Source organism: Gymnoscopelus microlampas (assembly GCF_963454915.1).
Source record: "Gymnoscopelus microlampas genome assembly, chromosome: 4".
Taxonomy (NCBI): Eukaryota; Metazoa; Chordata; class Actinopteri; order Myctophiformes; family Myctophidae; genus Gymnoscopelus; species Gymnoscopelus microlampas.
The window spans coordinates 40130374-40147246 of record NC_139941.1 but is presented as its reverse complement, the minus strand read 5'-3'; the positions used below and the strand labels follow the sequence as shown (position 1 = coordinate 40147246).

At 43.6% G+C, this 16873-nt stretch overlaps 1 protein-coding gene across 1 annotated transcript in view; it reads left to right on the top strand.

Annotated features, from left to right (window-relative positions):
• Window positions 1–16873, top strand: part of hmcn2 (hemicentin 2) — a gene marked incomplete at its 5' end in the record, with an annotated part of 108285 nt that overhangs the window by 45883 nt on the left and 45529 nt on the right. The window contains 21 exons of the mRNA XM_084055496.1: window positions 433–620; window positions 2778–2874; window positions 3228–3389; window positions 4202–4315; window positions 4936–5132; window positions 5453–5534; window positions 6768–6899; window positions 7491–7634; window positions 7755–7914; window positions 8501–8625; window positions 8891–9074; window positions 10714–10811; window positions 11422–11700; window positions 12627–12817; window positions 13691–13772; window positions 14369–14505; window positions 14663–14804; window positions 15068–15212; window positions 15475–15602; window positions 15941–16097; window positions 16209–16330. Of these exons, the coding sequence (XP_083911622.1) occupies window positions 433–620; window positions 2778–2874; window positions 3228–3389; window positions 4202–4315; window positions 4936–5132; window positions 5453–5534; window positions 6768–6899; window positions 7491–7634; window positions 7755–7914; window positions 8501–8625; window positions 8891–9074; window positions 10714–10811; window positions 11422–11700; window positions 12627–12817; window positions 13691–13772; window positions 14369–14505; window positions 14663–14804; window positions 15068–15212; window positions 15475–15602; window positions 15941–16097; window positions 16209–16330 (3066 nt within the window). The remainder of the gene's footprint in view (window positions 1–432; window positions 621–2777; window positions 2875–3227; window positions 3390–4201; window positions 4316–4935; window positions 5133–5452; window positions 5535–6767; window positions 6900–7490; window positions 7635–7754; window positions 7915–8500; window positions 8626–8890; window positions 9075–10713; window positions 10812–11421; window positions 11701–12626; window positions 12818–13690; window positions 13773–14368; window positions 14506–14662; window positions 14805–15067; window positions 15213–15474; window positions 15603–15940; window positions 16098–16208; window positions 16331–16873) is intronic.

Below are 16873 nucleotides of genomic sequence, written 5' to 3'. Positions count from 1 at the left end.
ACCACCTGTTTCTAAATGTCACATAATGCAGGAGGCAGCAGGACGTTGCGTTATTAAAAACGAGCGCTTTCAAACTCTGACACCCTGAAAAATGATCACCTGCACAGAATGTATTGACAGAAAGTAGCTCATAACATGTCGGTGGATTTTTATGAAACAAAAACTTTGCAGTTAGAAAGAGGATAATTCAAGCTTTCCGTACAGCTGCCATGTTGGTGAGTTTAACGTTGTTTAATACAATCAGATAGGAATTTTCTGTTTGGATGTATGGGCTGTCAAAGCCAGAAAGTATTTTTTTTGCCACTCAGTAGGCGTTCCCAGGTAACTTCCAGGTACGATGATGTCATACGCATACCTCTATAGTATCCGCATCATTAAAAATTCACTATGATGAAATTGGTGATTGATGCTGTATTTCATTTCTCCAACCAGTCCCTCCAGTCATCATGGGCTCATCAGAAGAGTTTATGGAGGAGATAGGAGCGGTGGTGAACAGTACAGTCATCCTGCATTGTGATGTGACCGGTCACCCAGCACCGGCCGTCTCCTGGCTGAGGGACGGGCAGCCGGTGCACGTAGACACACAGCATCATGTCAGCGTGGATGGAACCCAACTCCAGGTGAGTCAGTGTTAAGACAAAATGTTCATTTAAAATAGGCTTCCCTGAGGCATTGATTTCAAATAAGGAAATCCACTCTAGAATAAATTTGGTTTTTTTTGGGGGCCAATTCTTCCAATTTTCTCCCAATTTAGTTCTAATACCAATTTCCTTATTTCCCTACACACTTGTGTAATCTTGTCACTGCTGACCCCTACTGGTTGGTCTTCAGATTGGTTGGTCCTAGGGATGGTATTGAAACCACATGCCTCCACATGACTCTCCGAACATCATAGTTCAGAGAGTTCTGTGTAGATGCTATAGGCTGTCCGTTTTAGAGAGCAATCAATAATTTATGTTTGACTTATAAAACGGATAGTTGTAAATTACTCACACACTTAAACACACACCTGTGACCACATTACATCAGCGTTACTGCGGCGAACAAATTGTTTCAAAATGGCAGATTCTGCAGAGAATTTTGATTTACCGGAGGGGAGGGGGGGGGGGGGGGGAGATGGACTATATAGAGGTGGAAGACAAAAAAAAAACAAAAGAAAGGAGACATACTGAAATTAATGACAGAAATTGAAGAGCTGGCAAAAATAAAGAAACAAAGCTGGGACCATAAAAAAGTACATGTTGTCTGGGGACAACCACTGGCACTACAAAACACCCCACACAATGAAATTCAGGTCTATACAATAACAAAGTGTCTTTCAAGATAAAAAATAAAATAAAGCATCCATGCCATTTCTCAATATCAAAACGTACAGGATTCCTGGTTGTATCCAGTGACAGTCCCACATAAATCAAAACAATCAGACAAATTCAGATAAATGTTAATAATCGCCGCAATCTTTAACCACTTAAACCATCTAGTCTAAACTAAGTAAAACGGACCAGAGTTGGCTCTGTTCTTGGTCTGCTCTCGTTTCCTTCTACACCAAATCTCTTTGTGTTGCAACGTGTTGTGAGCTTGTAGATTGGGTATTTCTGGAGAATGTTCACCCCAGAACAGAGGGTGCTGTAAGCATGCTTTCCACTGCATCTGTGTGTTGCTATGTCTGTTGCTTGGCAACGATTCTGCTAAATGTCACTTTGGCAGAGAGTGATTTCTTTGCTATCTATAAATTGCTGCATCTTTTTAATGCCATTTGTATTTTATGAAACCTTGCCAAGTATATGTAGTAACCGTTTTATGTAAGCAATAAGCCGTGGAAGGCCTTTTTAACAATGCCCCATACTGTAGCTGTTCTAAAATCACTGTAAACCATGGCATCTTCGGATGTATTGCTTCATTCAGTGACTGCTTCACACTCATATAGTGTTACGACCCTTACTCTAAGGGTATAAAGGCCGCAACATAAAGACGGAAAACAACACCTGAATTAAAGAAATTGAACATAATATTTATTAACACAAATAGAAATAATTTCAAAAATCTTAGACAATGAATACAAACAAAGGAAAACCTATTCTAACTAACAGAACCCAACTATAAACCTAATTTAAACACAACCAAACTTAACAAACAATCAACACAAATTCAAAAGCTTAACAAACTGAGGACTCAAAGGTCTCAACAGAGTTGGTCACTGTCAGAGCCCTTTCATAACCAGCCTCTTTCCAGAGGCTGGTTATGAAATGCAGTCTTTCAAGGACACAGGCGAAGAGGGACAGAGGACAGGAGGAGAACCGATTCCCCACTGCCGAAGCTGACAGTCCTCTAAACACTGAAGTTCATGAGTGAGCTTTAGTGGCCCCCAGCCAATCCACTGCGTGGGCGTCATGGGGCTCATTAGAGCTGGCCAATCGGTGGAGAGAGCAGCTGGCAGTCTCCAGTGATCAACAGTCTTGACATTTGCCACAAGGAGCTGAGCTGTCTGTGGCACCATAACTCTCCACCTCAGAAACGGGAAACAAGAGTAATGCAAAATACAAGCAGCAGTGTAATTGATACAACTACCAAATAATTACACAAACACCAACTAAAATACGGCAGGCCGTAACATATAGTTACACACATTGACATCTAAAGAGCGGCCCAATTCAGCCATGTTTTCTGCTGTTGGCCTTTCAACAGCTCTAGCAGAACCTTTAGATGTCTTGATGGAGGGAACATCGGCAGTAACGTTACTGTTTAACTTTCCCATCATCCTTCCTCTTCCCTTTCAGCTGCTTAGTGTCCAGGTGTCCGACATGGCCGGGTACTTGTGTGTTGCCGAGAACAAAGTTGGAACAGTTGAGAAACACTTCAGTCTGACTGTGCAAGGTGAGCGAAGAAATTCATAAATCTTCCCCTTTATTCTTTATTTGACAAATTTTGAAACAGATGTCATGTGAGGAAAAAAATGTAAGAATATGAGGAGCTAGTCGTGGTTTCTCTCTATTCAATTCACACCCATTCAGCTCCCTCTGTTCATACTAAGGACACAGACATTTCCCTGTGGCCTTGTATTATTGTTTAATATATTTATTATTTTAAAAATGACTCATTTTCTGTAAAGCACTTTCTGCATAATAGATGTTTTATCATACAAACAGAGGGACTGTGAGAGAACAGACACAGTACAATTCTCTGTAGAATGGAGGGACAAAAACGTAAACACTTTTCTTCTTCCCCAGTTCCTCCAAGGATAAGCGGTCAGAAGGAGGAGGAAGTGAGTGTGATTGAGGGTCACATGGTGTCCCTGTTGTGTGACGTTCAGGCCTACCCTCCTCCAGAGATCACCTGGACCAGAGACGGACAGATCCTCCAATTTAGCACAGGCATCCATATCCTGCCAGGTCAGCAGCATTAAGCACCGTCTATAGAGTACATGAACTCAGTGTTACTAGTCACATCAATCCTAAATATTCTTTGATTGTTTTTTTCCCCTCTTAGCCCATTAAGACCTGGAACGCACCTGAGTCACTTTAGATTTCTTTGGCTATTCAAAAATAGCAGATATACAAGCTCATAGCGCGGCACCAAGTGCCGCGCTATGAACTTGTAGATCTGCTATTTTTGAAAAATCTTGTTTGTTTTTTTCAAAAAAATGTTGGGATTTAGAAAACATTTTTAAGAATCGCCTCAGGTCTTAATGGGTTGTTTATAAAGTTGGTTCCATCCTTTTCTTTATGTAAAGCGACTTTGGGTACTTAGAAATATAAATCGGAGCTATAATTATTATTAATATCTGTACGATTAAATATTGAAATACACCAAGCCGACAGCTGGCTGAAAACATTGGAGATAGTGTGCTCGGTGCCTCACAGAAGAAATATATAATAAGTAGCCTGATTAAAACATTTCGGTCGACAGTTGAGTTGGAGAAGCCTTTTGTTGTGCAAATGAGGAGGTGACCCGTCCATACAGTGAGAACACTGAGAATTTGAATTTGTTTTATAAACACTTGAATCACTGCCGGCGCTTATCGCTGTGATCCCCGCTGTTGTGGGCCAGGCAGTCTGTTTCCTGTCCCTTAAAGACAGCATCTGTCTCTAGTCTGATCTATTTTGAGTCATATCCGCAGAATGCAATTTTAAGTTTCATTGGATTACCGAAACAAATATTCAATTTTTTACTTATATGCCTGTTCTGTTGTTGTATTGTGCAGGTGGTCAGATGCTACAGCTGCCCCGGGCCAGAATAGAGGACGCTGGACAGTACGTCTGCACAGCCACCAATTCAGCCGGCCAGGATCAGAAGAGCATCCTGCTGAGTGTTTATGGTAAGAGGCTCATGCTAGTAGCATCTGCGCAGTTCAGACAACACTCTCACAGATGATCTAATCACAAAACACTGCCGAGCCATATAACATGACCCACGGAACAGCCCTGGAGGCGGGCAGGACAATGGCGTCTATGACTGTTCACCGCAAAACCAGATGTGACAGCACATAGTTAACCCATTAAGACCGGGAACGCATCTGTGTGTCATTTTCAGATTTCTTTGGCTATTAAAAAAAAAACAGATATACAAGCTCATAGCTTGTATATCTACGAGCTTGTATATCTGCTTTTTTGAAAAATTCTAAACATTTGTGCAAATATTTGAATATATATATTTTCAAAGCGAACATTTGTAACTCAAATCTTTGCTTCTGGAGGTCCCTGGAACAAAATGTTTTCAGATAGGGGTCCGCGGCCAAATATATATAATTTTGGGGGTCCTTGACATGAACAAGTTTGAGCACCACTGATAGAAAACATAAGTATTTTCAGAAAACTGGATTTAGACATTTGTAGAATCGGTCTCAGGTCTTAATGGGTTAAGGATGAAGTAATGCTTGTATGAAATGAGTCATGTGGTGAGGTCATCTCACTGTCCTGTCATCAATGTTTCCGATAGTTCTGCCCACTCTGAAGCCTCGCCTGGACACTGAGTCAGAGCTGGAGACTCCCCAGGTGGGCTCCTCCGTCACCCTGCGCTGCGAGGCCAGGGGCCTTCCGACGCCCGAGGTCACATGGTACAGGAACGGGCAGCAGCTGGTGCCAGGGAACGGCCTGAGGATGGATGATCACCATCTGGAGATTGTCGGAGTGCAGGTCAGAGTTCCGGCTCTTATAATAATAACAATAACGTATTAGTATCAGTATCTATTTCCTGATTAACCACTTGAACCCTAGCACATCCCTATTCTGGGTTCGAACATTCGGCGAAAATAGCAGATCTACAAGCTCACCATGCTTCACCATGCGTTGCAATGTGACGTGTTGTGAGCTTGTAGATCGACTATTTTCGGTAAATAGATTTGGTGTAGAGGGAAAAGGGTGCAGACCAAGTATAGAACCCTGGGGAACACCCGGTCAACAAAGTATTATGTTTTAGGTGGTTAATTATTCTGTCCTGTTTTTCTGGTTCATAGGTGGCCGATGGTGGCACCTATACCTGCAAGGTGTCCAATGTGGCTGGACAGGTGGACAGGACCTTCAGGTTAACAGTTCATGGTGAGACATGCATCTACTGTGTTTTGACATACAGTGACACTATCATATTTTCCTCCTTTATCAGGTTATCTTTCTTAACCCATTTAGACTTGAGGCCGATTCAAAAAACGATTAAATCCTGAGTCTGACCTACGTTCTCTGAAAAACGTCTGATTTTAATTTCACAAAACAATATGTTGCTGTATAAACAGCAACAGCTAATGTTACACAAAGGGGTTCTTGGATTGAAAGGTATAGCAACGAGTAGATGTTCCAGGTCTAAATGGGTTTTAAGGAACATTCCTTAAGATCGTCATCATTAATGTTTCTACATGAAATGAATTTATCATTCATTTGAATTCATTTTAAAAGATGAAAATGGCATGTCGGTTAACGAGAATCTTCTCTGACCATTCGTAAATTAACATGATATCAGAGAACTCTTTGACGTCGAAACCAGAGTGCTCTGAAATGGGAGCACATTCTCTGATAGTCTCAGAATTTCCCAGGTTCTTTTATCCACCAGCCGCTGATGAGTGAGTGAGCACCTCCTCTGCAATTAATCAGTGACTCACTGCAGCTGTAATGAGGGGGGAGACACACAGGGACAGGGGTGGGCTGTCGGTGGAGCCTAGCTCCACTAGCTTTGAAGCTGCACGCAAGCCCGCACATGCACCATCCGCAGTTTTCGCACCTCGCTAACAAAACCTGCCGATCGACGCTCGACGCTGAGTGTCACAGCTGGAATGAACAGGAATGACCGACGTGGTTGGATGCATATCAATGGTCCATTGTGTGACCTGCTAAGTAGCCTACTGTAGGTGTCAGATGTTCTGTCTGAAGCAGTCAAAAGAGTTGGATAACAGTGGCTGATGGATTCATGAACTAATTAAATGACAGAGGTGACGTCTGCAACACTAAAGTTTCCCCTTTATGCAAGTAAATAGAATAACATTTGATTTACAGTATATTATGGGTTAATAAATAGGCATACATATTAAAGAGGTTATTTCAATCGGTGATCACTCACGTGCGCGTATACGGACGTAGAGCTCCACTAGCAAAAAAAATCCACGGCACACCCCTGCACAGGGGAGACCATGAAAACAAGGACATACCAGCACATAACACTATGGCCATACATTTAGATTTGATCAAATGTATAAGCATTTTGTACTGTAAACATAAAGAATAACTAATGATATAGTACGGAGTAGAACTTTTTTACTCACAATATCATCCCTGTCACCATAGTTCCTCCTGTCCTGGACGGACCTCTCCATGAGGCGCTGATCCAGACAATGGGCTCCCGAGTCACCCTGCTGTGTGAGGCCTCAGGGGTCCCTGTGCCCAGCATCACGTGGCTCAAGGATGGAACTCCCATTGGTAAGAGGAGTGGAAGTGAATGGTTGTGGGGAAACTGTGTATTCTGGCCTCTGAAAATGTCCTTGCTGTGCAAAAATGAAAAAACAGGGAAATTGGTGTTACCAAAAATCTGTAAATATGATGGAGCAGTGGTTCTCAACTAGTGTTCCGGGTGGTCCCCAGCTAAATGATGGAGTGTTGGTAACCAAATGGACCCTCACAGGTCTTTAACTCTTGAGAGCGTAAAATGAAACCAAATGGACCCTTATGGGTCCATTTCCATTTGGTTTCATTTATACGCTCTCAAGAGTTAATTATTGTGAAACATCTGCATTACTTAATTAAAGAATTGTTATTTTGATCAACGTTTGCCTGTTATCTCTCCTATGGTACCAACATCAATATAGCATGTAATTGTGGACAAAATCGTATCAAACGATAACAAAATATTCTACGTTTTGGGTGTGAGAGGCTAAATCTCATCAAACGGTGGTCCGTGGCTCAAATGCCGAATAAATAATGGACCTTGATATGAAAAAGGTTGAAAACCACTGTGATAGAGCATAGGAATGTGTATGACACCTGGTGTAATTTCATGATTTTGCACTCCAGAAAGCAGTCTTCAGTGGCAGTGGTCTGTTCGGGGCAACAGGCTAGAGCTGGGGCCTTTAACGCTGTCCCACGCGGGGACATACAGCTGTGTGGCCAAGAACGGCGAGGGGATGACACAGAAGGACTATACTCTCACTGTGCAGGGTAAAGAACAGTGCTTGCAATATGACATATTCACAGTTTTCGCAAAATGTTTTTATGTCATACTTCCTTTGAAACTGATTGGACGTGATGTTTTAACACTTTGCTCCACGTTCCTCTCAGTATCTCCCACCATCGTGGATTCTGGCCACCCGACAGAGCTGAGCGCTCCAATGGGAGAGGCGCTGACCCTGGAGTGCAAAGCGTCTGGGTCGCCCACACCTCAACTCAGCTGGCTGAAGAACGGACTGACTCTGGAGGGATCGGACACTCGACACATAGAGTAAGCCTTCATTCATCATTCATGGCCTCTGATTTACTTTCTGACTTGACTAGTAGTGAATACATACAGTCGTTGTCAGGGTTCGATTTGTAAAAGAACAACAGGGGGGATATTTTCTTATTATCCCCGACTGAAGACCTATATATTCTGTAAATAGATGATCCACTAGATCAGTGGTTCTCAAACTTCTTCGCGTCAAGGACCCCCAAATTGACACATATTAGCCCACGGACCCCCATTTGAAAAGATATGCCAGGGACTCAACCATTTAAATGTCTTGGGGGTCCCAATCTACACTGACACTGGTGTTGATTTAACTCTCACTCTCATAGTTACAGACACATAAGGGACCAGATTTGGTTCCTAACTATTAATTTGGCTGGGGACCCCCTGGAACCCCCTCAAGGACCCATGGGGGTCCCCAGACCCCACGTTGAGAACCACTGCACTAGCTCACGTGTTGTTGTGATGTGACACGTTGTGAGCTTGTAGATATGCTGTAGACACCCCCCACACACACACACACACACGCAGCATTATCGTTGTTGTATAATTACAGTAGTAATGCATTCGTTTTTTTCAACAGTGTAACTCCAGATGGCACCACCTTAACCTTACTGATGCTGAGCCCTGAGGACTCTGGGACATACACATGTCTGGCTAAGAGCCCCGTTGGCCAGGAGAGCAAAATCTACACCCTCTTTGTACTGGGTCAGTTCTTCTGGAAAGCAGCGAGTATATTGATGACTGTATAGTTCAATAAATAATGCACGGCTACCGCTACCTCTGCCAGGGTTAGGGGGCTCCATTAACACCGGTGACCACCATGTGCTAAAAATATAAAATGATTAAATGCAAAAACTATGTGCTTTTGGGTTTAAAGTGTACAAACACATGGCATAGGTTAATGATATTTTGTAGTAGTCTCAAACTTTGTGTACTACGTTAATCAACATGACATTCACATCATCAACAGTCCCCCCATCCATCTCGGGCGAGACCACGGTGCCACGAGAGGTGCAAACCACCCAGGACGGCGTGGTGACCCTGGAATGTCACGCAGCGGGGAACCCCCCACCCCAGATCAGCTGGTTGAAGAATGGACGGCCTCTGCTCCTCTCTCCCCGCACGCGTCTCCTCTCTGCTGACTCCGTGCTTCGGTCAGTACTTTAAATATAACATTCTTTTTGCTCAGGGGCCTGGGTGGCATAGAGATAAAACACTCCCCCACATAGGGGTGTCCGGGTGGTGTAAAGGGGTAAAGTTCCTGCCCACCACTGTGGAGACTGGGGTTAGATTCATTCTTCCGCGGTGCCTCCGGCTTGGACAAACACATTTGGACATGTTCAGAGGTTGGGAAGCCGGCAGGGGAGGGTGATCTCTGTGGCTGTAATAACAAACCCCCTACAGGTTGGTCGGGGCACCTGTTCAGCAGGGAGGAGAACTAGTGGGAGGGATGGCGTGTTTTACGACCTCCCAGTGAAACTCCTCACTGTCAGGTGAAAAGAAGTGTGGCTGACGACTCCATGTGTATAGGAGGAGACTTGTGGTTGTCTACTACAGTGGTTCTCAAAGTGGGGTCCGGGGACCCCCAGGGGTCCTTGAGGGAGTTCCAGGGGGTCCCCAGCTAAATTACAGATTAGGAACCAAATGGACCCGTTGGTATTTTTTCAAATGGGGGTCCGCGGGCTGATAACTGTCAATTTGGGGGTCGTTGACATGAAAAAGTTTGAGAACCACTGGTCTACTACACCCTCAACAGGACCAACAAGTAGGGTTTGGCAGTGACAGGGACAATACAAATGGGGGTAATTAATTGTATTTGTCAATCACTGAATTGGGGGAAAAAATGAAAACTAAAAACTAAAAATAACCCCCCCCCCCCCCCCACCCCCACCACCAAGACCCCAACCAATTCTCTGCAGCAATGCCTTCGGCTTGGCCACCCATGCACAATGGCAGTGTTCAGGAGCAGGATAATGTCCTTGTTGCTGCACTAGTGACCCCTGCTGGTTCATTAGGGAACCTGATAAGAAACAAGGGGATCTCGGGGAGAGAGCGTGACCCTCTGACCGCATTACACTCTCCTGGGTTCCCACGGTCAATAAATTCCTGGAAATAATTTTGAAAATTAGAAAAGAAACCCTTTCCAGGCCTGGAAAAGGTTATTGGATATACTTTATATGTCTAACATTACGTGAAATAATATGCAACATGTTAAAATGTAGTGCTGCACTGACTGCACGAGCTGTGTGAGTGCGGACAGGATGTATACAGGAAAGAATAGATCTACAAGCTGACAACCCAATGCACAGTGATACGTTGTTGGCTTGTAGATCTATTATTTTTGTCACGTGACGCCTTCGCCCGAGTCTGTTTTGTTGCATTGATAGCACACTGGTGGAAGAGACTCATTATTGATTATTATAGGCCTGGAAATGTGGTCAAATACTTTGGAAATGTTATGGAAAAGTTTTGAAAATGAATTGTTAAAAATGTGTGGGAACCCTGACTTTCCTGGTGAAACCCCTCTGTGTAAAGAATGGCTTGTGAATCCATGTGTATTGGAGGAGACACATGTTATCTACAGCCTACCCCGGCAAACAGTGGGAGGTTTGGCAGTAACAGGAACCACAGTACACATTGGGAATTTGCAACAATTAAATTGGGGGGGAAAGTGGGAAAAAGCTAACCAAACCAAACAAACAGCTGAAACCATATAATTTATAAACGGTTAGAATGTTTCCAGTTGTTCAGCATAGTTGATGGATGTGTTGTGTTCCCTTTCTGTGTGTCTAGGATCTCTCCTGTCCAGTTGTCTGACTCTGGAGTGTACACATGTGTGGCTCGCAGCCGGGCCGGTCTTGCAGAGCTCACCTACGATCTTCAAGTCCAAGGTACCATTGACATTTATTCATAGTTTAAAAAACAGTTACATTTACAGATCTTTAGGCCACTTAAACAAAGGTGTTACCACAGTCCCCACACTCAGTACATACTACATATATATTACCGGTATGTATAAATTCACTAACAATTTCAAAATGTTTCTGTCCAGCCCTGGTGAAGCCAGTGTTCCCAGTTAACCACATTAACTTTTTAATATTATTTTGGGCACGTTTTCTAAAATGCATATGTATTTGTAATATAATTTGTTAAAATATAGGGCTGAAGCTGTTAAATGCCTTTTTTACACACCCCATGGAGACTTGAATTCATGGAGATTCTTCTGTTTTTGTCGCATTCCTTGGCCAATAATTTGATGACCGGCAGCGGCTCCGGTAGGAGACTCAAAGTGTCTCAACTTTGAGTCTCCTACCGGAGACAGTAGCATCTTTCCGCCTGTCAGCAAATGATTGGCTAAGGAATGCGACCAAAACAAAATAGATCGCCATCAATTCAAGACTTCATGGGGTGTGTAATTGATAGAAAATATGTATGTTTTTGAGTGAACTATCCCTTTAAGTTTCACACTCACACCAGAGCTACTGTGTGTTTGTGCCACAGTACCTCCAGCTGTGGACCACGTTGAGCCAGTGGAGCCGGTGACAGTGGTCCAGGGGTCCTTGGTGACGTTGACCTGCGAGGCCCGTGGCATCCCCCCTCCCACCCTCACGTGGCTGAAGGACGGCCAGCCGCTGTCCCTGCACCGCAACCTGCTGCTGGACGGCCAGGAGACGCGTCTACAGCTGCCCGACGTGGCGTCCTCGGACGCGGGCCTCTACAGCTGTGTGGCCAGCAACCAGGCTGGCAGCAGCACCAAGAGCTTCAACCTCACTGTGCTAGGTCAGTGTTTCTCAAACTTTTTCAGGCTGTGACCCCCCAAAATAATCATATTTGAACTGGGGATCCCCCATTTTTTTCCCATAGATAAATATTGTGAAAATAGCCGATCTACAAGCTCACAACGCCTCGCTTTGCGAGGCGTTGTGAGCTTGTAGATCGGCTATTTTCCAATTTTTTGCCCCTTTGTTATGTTATTTGACAATTTGGCCAATGTTTTATTGTATACTTTGTTGATTACTTTTGATGCAGTAATGGTATTTTTCAGTTTTTGTTTTGTTTTAAGTATTATAAAGGTCTTAAAAGTCCTTAAATTGTCACTTCACTATCATCTGGGGACCCCCCAAAATCATTTGGGGACCCCCCTGGGGATCCCGAGCCACAGGTTGAGAACCACTGTGCTAGTTCAGTGGTTCTCAAACTTTTTCATGTACAAGAGCTCCCAAATGAATATAAGTGTTTGACCGCGGACCCCCATCTGAAAATGTTTTGTGCCAGGGACCCCCAGAAGAGAAGACTTATGTTAAAACATTTTTGATATTTTTCACACAAAAAAATACATTTTAAAACATTTCCCAGAAACTGTGCATTTTTCCCCCTTTTTTCTGCAGCCAAAAAAAGAATGACATCAATGTGTTAAAAAACAAACAAACATATGAGACAGACCAAGTGGTCTTAAGCTCTTACGGCATGTTTTTTTAAGTGGAGTGGAGTGGAGTTTCCTGCGGTGAACGAGTATGTTTGGGAATTGGTTTGGCCTGTGGTTGCTGATAAAACCACACTAATTAACCAGTTGGAAATAGAACTTTAAATGGTTTACTTACCCACGAGAAGCTATAAACATTTTACACATTATTAAAGCTAAAATTAAACTAAACACTTACTAGCTTTTTTTTTTCTTTGTTTAACTGCTTTTATTTTATTTCCAGAGCCCCCAAAGATATCCAGCTCTGGTTTCCCAGAGGAGCTGACCATAGCAGTCAACAGCCCACTGGAACTGGAGTGTTATGCGGTGGGGGTCCCCCCTCCCACGCTGAGCTGGCTCAAGGACAGCCAGCCCTTGGAGGGAACTGAAATAGTACAGGAGGATGGACGCTTTATCAGGATTAGCAAAGTGCAGGTAAAATCACACAACCCTGAAAAACTTCATAATGTCACTGTGTAAGTGTGTATGGGTCAAACGTAATTGCAGGGATGACCTCCTTTGTTAACCACTTTCAACTTGGCGTCCCTATTTTGGGGATGTCATTGTAGGCAAACATTTTCAAAACAGCAAGAATAGCCGATCTACAATCTCACAACGCGCTGTGAGCTTGTGACGCGTTGTGAGATTGTAGATCGGATATTTTTGCTGTTCATCCTACGACAAAGTATATATGACCTAAGTGGTTAAAAACACTGTTTGCCCATGATTGTCTTTGCTTACATAACTGTTATGTGAATATTATATCGTTAAGGGAGTGACAAATTAGTTCTCCTCTGAAATTGACTGAGCTTCTGGCACAAAGACCGACAGTAAATTGAAAAAATGAAGTAATAGATTATTGTTTGTGCAAAATACATTTTGCATAGTGAGAACTAAACATCTTGTCTATTATCTGTACAGTCAAACCCTTAGTTCAAGACTGTTTGTGGGATTAGTTCAGATGACTTTCAACCTGGTGACTCTCTCAGGCATTAAAGGGCAAACATTTGAAGGGGTCTCTGGGTGGCAAAATTCTAAAATAGCGAAAGTAGCAGATCTACAAGCTCACAACGCACAATGGCTTTTTTTTGCCATGCTACACCTTCGTAGGGCTTAAAAGTGATTCCCTGAAGAAGACCTTGCCAGGTCAAAACGTTGGTTTTTCATTAAAGTAAATCCTGCATAGTGGCTACGAGTGTGTGGCCTTTTCTTTACTTTTATAAAGATTGTGGTACTGGCATCAGAAACGTTTAAAGCGTTGTTGTGTGAGACCCACTCAAGATGATGATGAATGGTGTCTTTTTAAAGGTGGAGGATGCAGGTCTGTACACCTGCCTGGCCAGCAGCCCAGCGGGAGAAGATGGAAGGAACCACTGGGTCCGCGTCCAAGGTGACACATTCTCTTTGAACTTATTCTTCATTGTTGATCATCAGAGAGACACTTCTCGTCTGCCGCTCCACTTTCTGTCGTCGCCGTAAATCACACATCATTACCTCCCCCCTGCACTGCAAAATCCTGAGTGTTTTTTTAACACAGAGTAGAAATGGACCCATAAGGGTCCATTTTGAAAATCTATTGTTGCACAGTATTTTGTCCTTGAACAAACACTCAGAAAGTATAACAGGGAAGGCTTGGATTAGCATAATCCTAGGGGCACAAACCTGATTTTGTTGTTAATGTGCTCATTGCTTCGATGGTATTCATTCATCCTGAATCAGCTTTCCTGATGATTCCTGAATATAAGGGGAAAAGTATGAAAGAACACTTTCAATCACAGATGGTAGAAAGTCACACATAATAACAGCTTGAGAGATTCCAAAGTCATCTTAGAAAAAACTATTCTGCTGAGTGTTCTTTACTTACCGGTAAATCAGTCTCGATGCAATTATCATGGATTAAATGTAATGTAATGTATGTAAATCAAATTGGGGGACGACTAAAGTCGTGCCAGTAATGATCAAGGGTTTGTTTGATTTTTGTTCCAGCTCCACCAACCCTTGTTGGCTCTACTGATGTGAGGACACTGACTGTCCCAGCCAAGGGACATTTGACTCTGGAGTGCCTGGCAGACAGCGACCCTCCTCCTGAAATAGCATGGTACAAGGATGAGGTGAAACTGCAGGTATAGAGGCTCAAAGGACATGGAGAAAGCCAAGGATGCCAGCAATTAAACACAGCGTGTTCTGTCTGTCACCACATCTGACTCAGCCACTCTCTCTCTTCCTCGTCTCTGCCTTTTATTATCTATCTTTTTTCCTCTCCTGCTCTCGTTCTGCCAGCTGGGGGGTCGCGTCCAGCGGCTGGCAGGGGGTCAATACCTGGAGATCCAAGATGTCAGGACTGAGGACAGTGGTCAGTACAGCTGTGTGGTCACCAACATGGCCGGAAGCACCAGTCTCTTTTTCACAGTGGAGATCCTCTGTAAGTTAACCCTACATACTGTACGTACGTACGTACGCACGCGTGAAGACAGGACATTAATGCATATATATATATATATATACACACACACACACACTGTACATACATACACACGCACGCACGCACGCACGCACGCACGCACGCACGCACGCACGCACGCACGCACGCACGCACGCGCACACACACACACACACACACACACACACACACACACACACACACTCACTCATAATATGAGTTAATGTTACTTTCCACTCCTGCAGTGCCTCCAGTCATAAAGGAAAGCAGCTCCGTGGTGACGGTGCACCTCGGTCAGGATGCAGTGTTACCTTGTGAAGTTGAAGATCAATCTGCTCCAGCAGTCATGTGGAGAAAAGATGGCTTCCCTGTAGTTCATGATAACAACAAGTAAGTTCAAGCACCCCTGCTGTTTGATCTGGCTGCATCTGGCTCAAGGGCACTTTGTCTTTTTGGCAGTAGCCGGCATACAGTACAGTGAGTAGACAGAATATCTGAAAACGTCATTGTAATATTGAGCTGAACAAGTTGAACAATCTGTCTCAAGGGTTAAAAATCTTTCTATTGGTTGTAGATTTTACTATTCACTTGATCTGTCATTTCTATTATTTTGCACTATTTGTAAGTATTACATGTATGTTATGTATTCCAGGTACAGCATGCTATCAGAGGGTTCCCTGCGTGTTCACGGGGTGCAGCTGAGTGATGCTGGCCGTTACTACTGCACCGTTTCTAACCAGGCCGGCTCTGATCACCGGGGAATGGACCTGCGGGTGTTTGGTAAATAACAGTACTCAGAAATACACTTTGAGAATTGCTTTGTAACATAAGCGTTTTCCTCTGAATGTAGCTGTGATGCTTTGGGGTCAGTTCAGGTTTGGTTCAACAGCGTCCTTATTTTCATGGCGCTTATGATTCTGGCGAAATTCAGTGCTAAAGTAATTTTATTTTTTGCTAGACCATCAAAGGAAATTTGACAACATAATTGTGTTAATTTGATTTCTCTGGCAGGCAGAGAAACAAAACCCCCCTCAGTGAAATAACAGGGATGAACATTTCCACTGATCCAATATAATCCTTTGACTGTCCTGTTGAATCTGTGTTGTCTCTGTTTTTAGTGGGCCCTTCCATCAGCCCCGGCCCATTCAATGTGACAGTGACCACGGGGGTTAGAGCCGTGCTGAGCTGCGAGGCCGCCGGTATACCGCCGCCCAAAGTGTCCTGGAAAAGAAACGGCACACCATTAGACATGAACCAACAGCCCGGGGCGTACAGGTATGACGATGGAGAAATGCATGTGTAGTGTACATCCACATATCAGACATATATAAGTCATAAAGATGTTGAAAATTGAGTTATTTTGTACCCGTTCTCCTTCCTGTCCAGGCTGCTCGCCTCTGGGTCTCTGGTCCTCTCCGCCCCTTCCAATGAAGACGAGGGTTATTTTGAGTGCACAGCTGTCAACGAAGTTGGAGAGGAGCGCAGAGTCATCGAGGTCATACTCCAAGGTGAGGGTTTATTTTTGTTCGGCTAAGTTTGGTACTGTAAGGTGATTGTGGAAATAGCTTAAAGGGATAGTTCCCCCCCAAAATGACTTTTTTTTCCTATCGATTAGTCACCCCATGGAGACTTAGTTTTTGTTGCATTCCAAACCAATAATTTGATGACCAGCATGATGGGCATCGGTTCCGGTAGGAGACACAAATGAGACTCTTTGTGTCTCCTACCGGAACTGCTGCTGGTCATAAAATTATTGGCTTAGGAATGCGACAAAAACAAAAAAATATCCACGAATTCAAGTCTCCATGGGGTGACTAATTGATAGGAAAAAAGTCATTTTGGGGTTGAACTATCTCTTTAAGCAAATAAAATAAAAATAATTAACCTCAAAATAGCCAATCTATCTATACAAGCTCACAGTGCATTGTGAGCTTGTAGATCTGCTATTCTTGAAGAAATGTGCCCTCAATAGCTGGTAAATCTGTTATAAAGAATTTGCCAAAAATAGCCAGGTTGAAAGTGGTTCATATTCAGAGGAACATTTGTGCTCT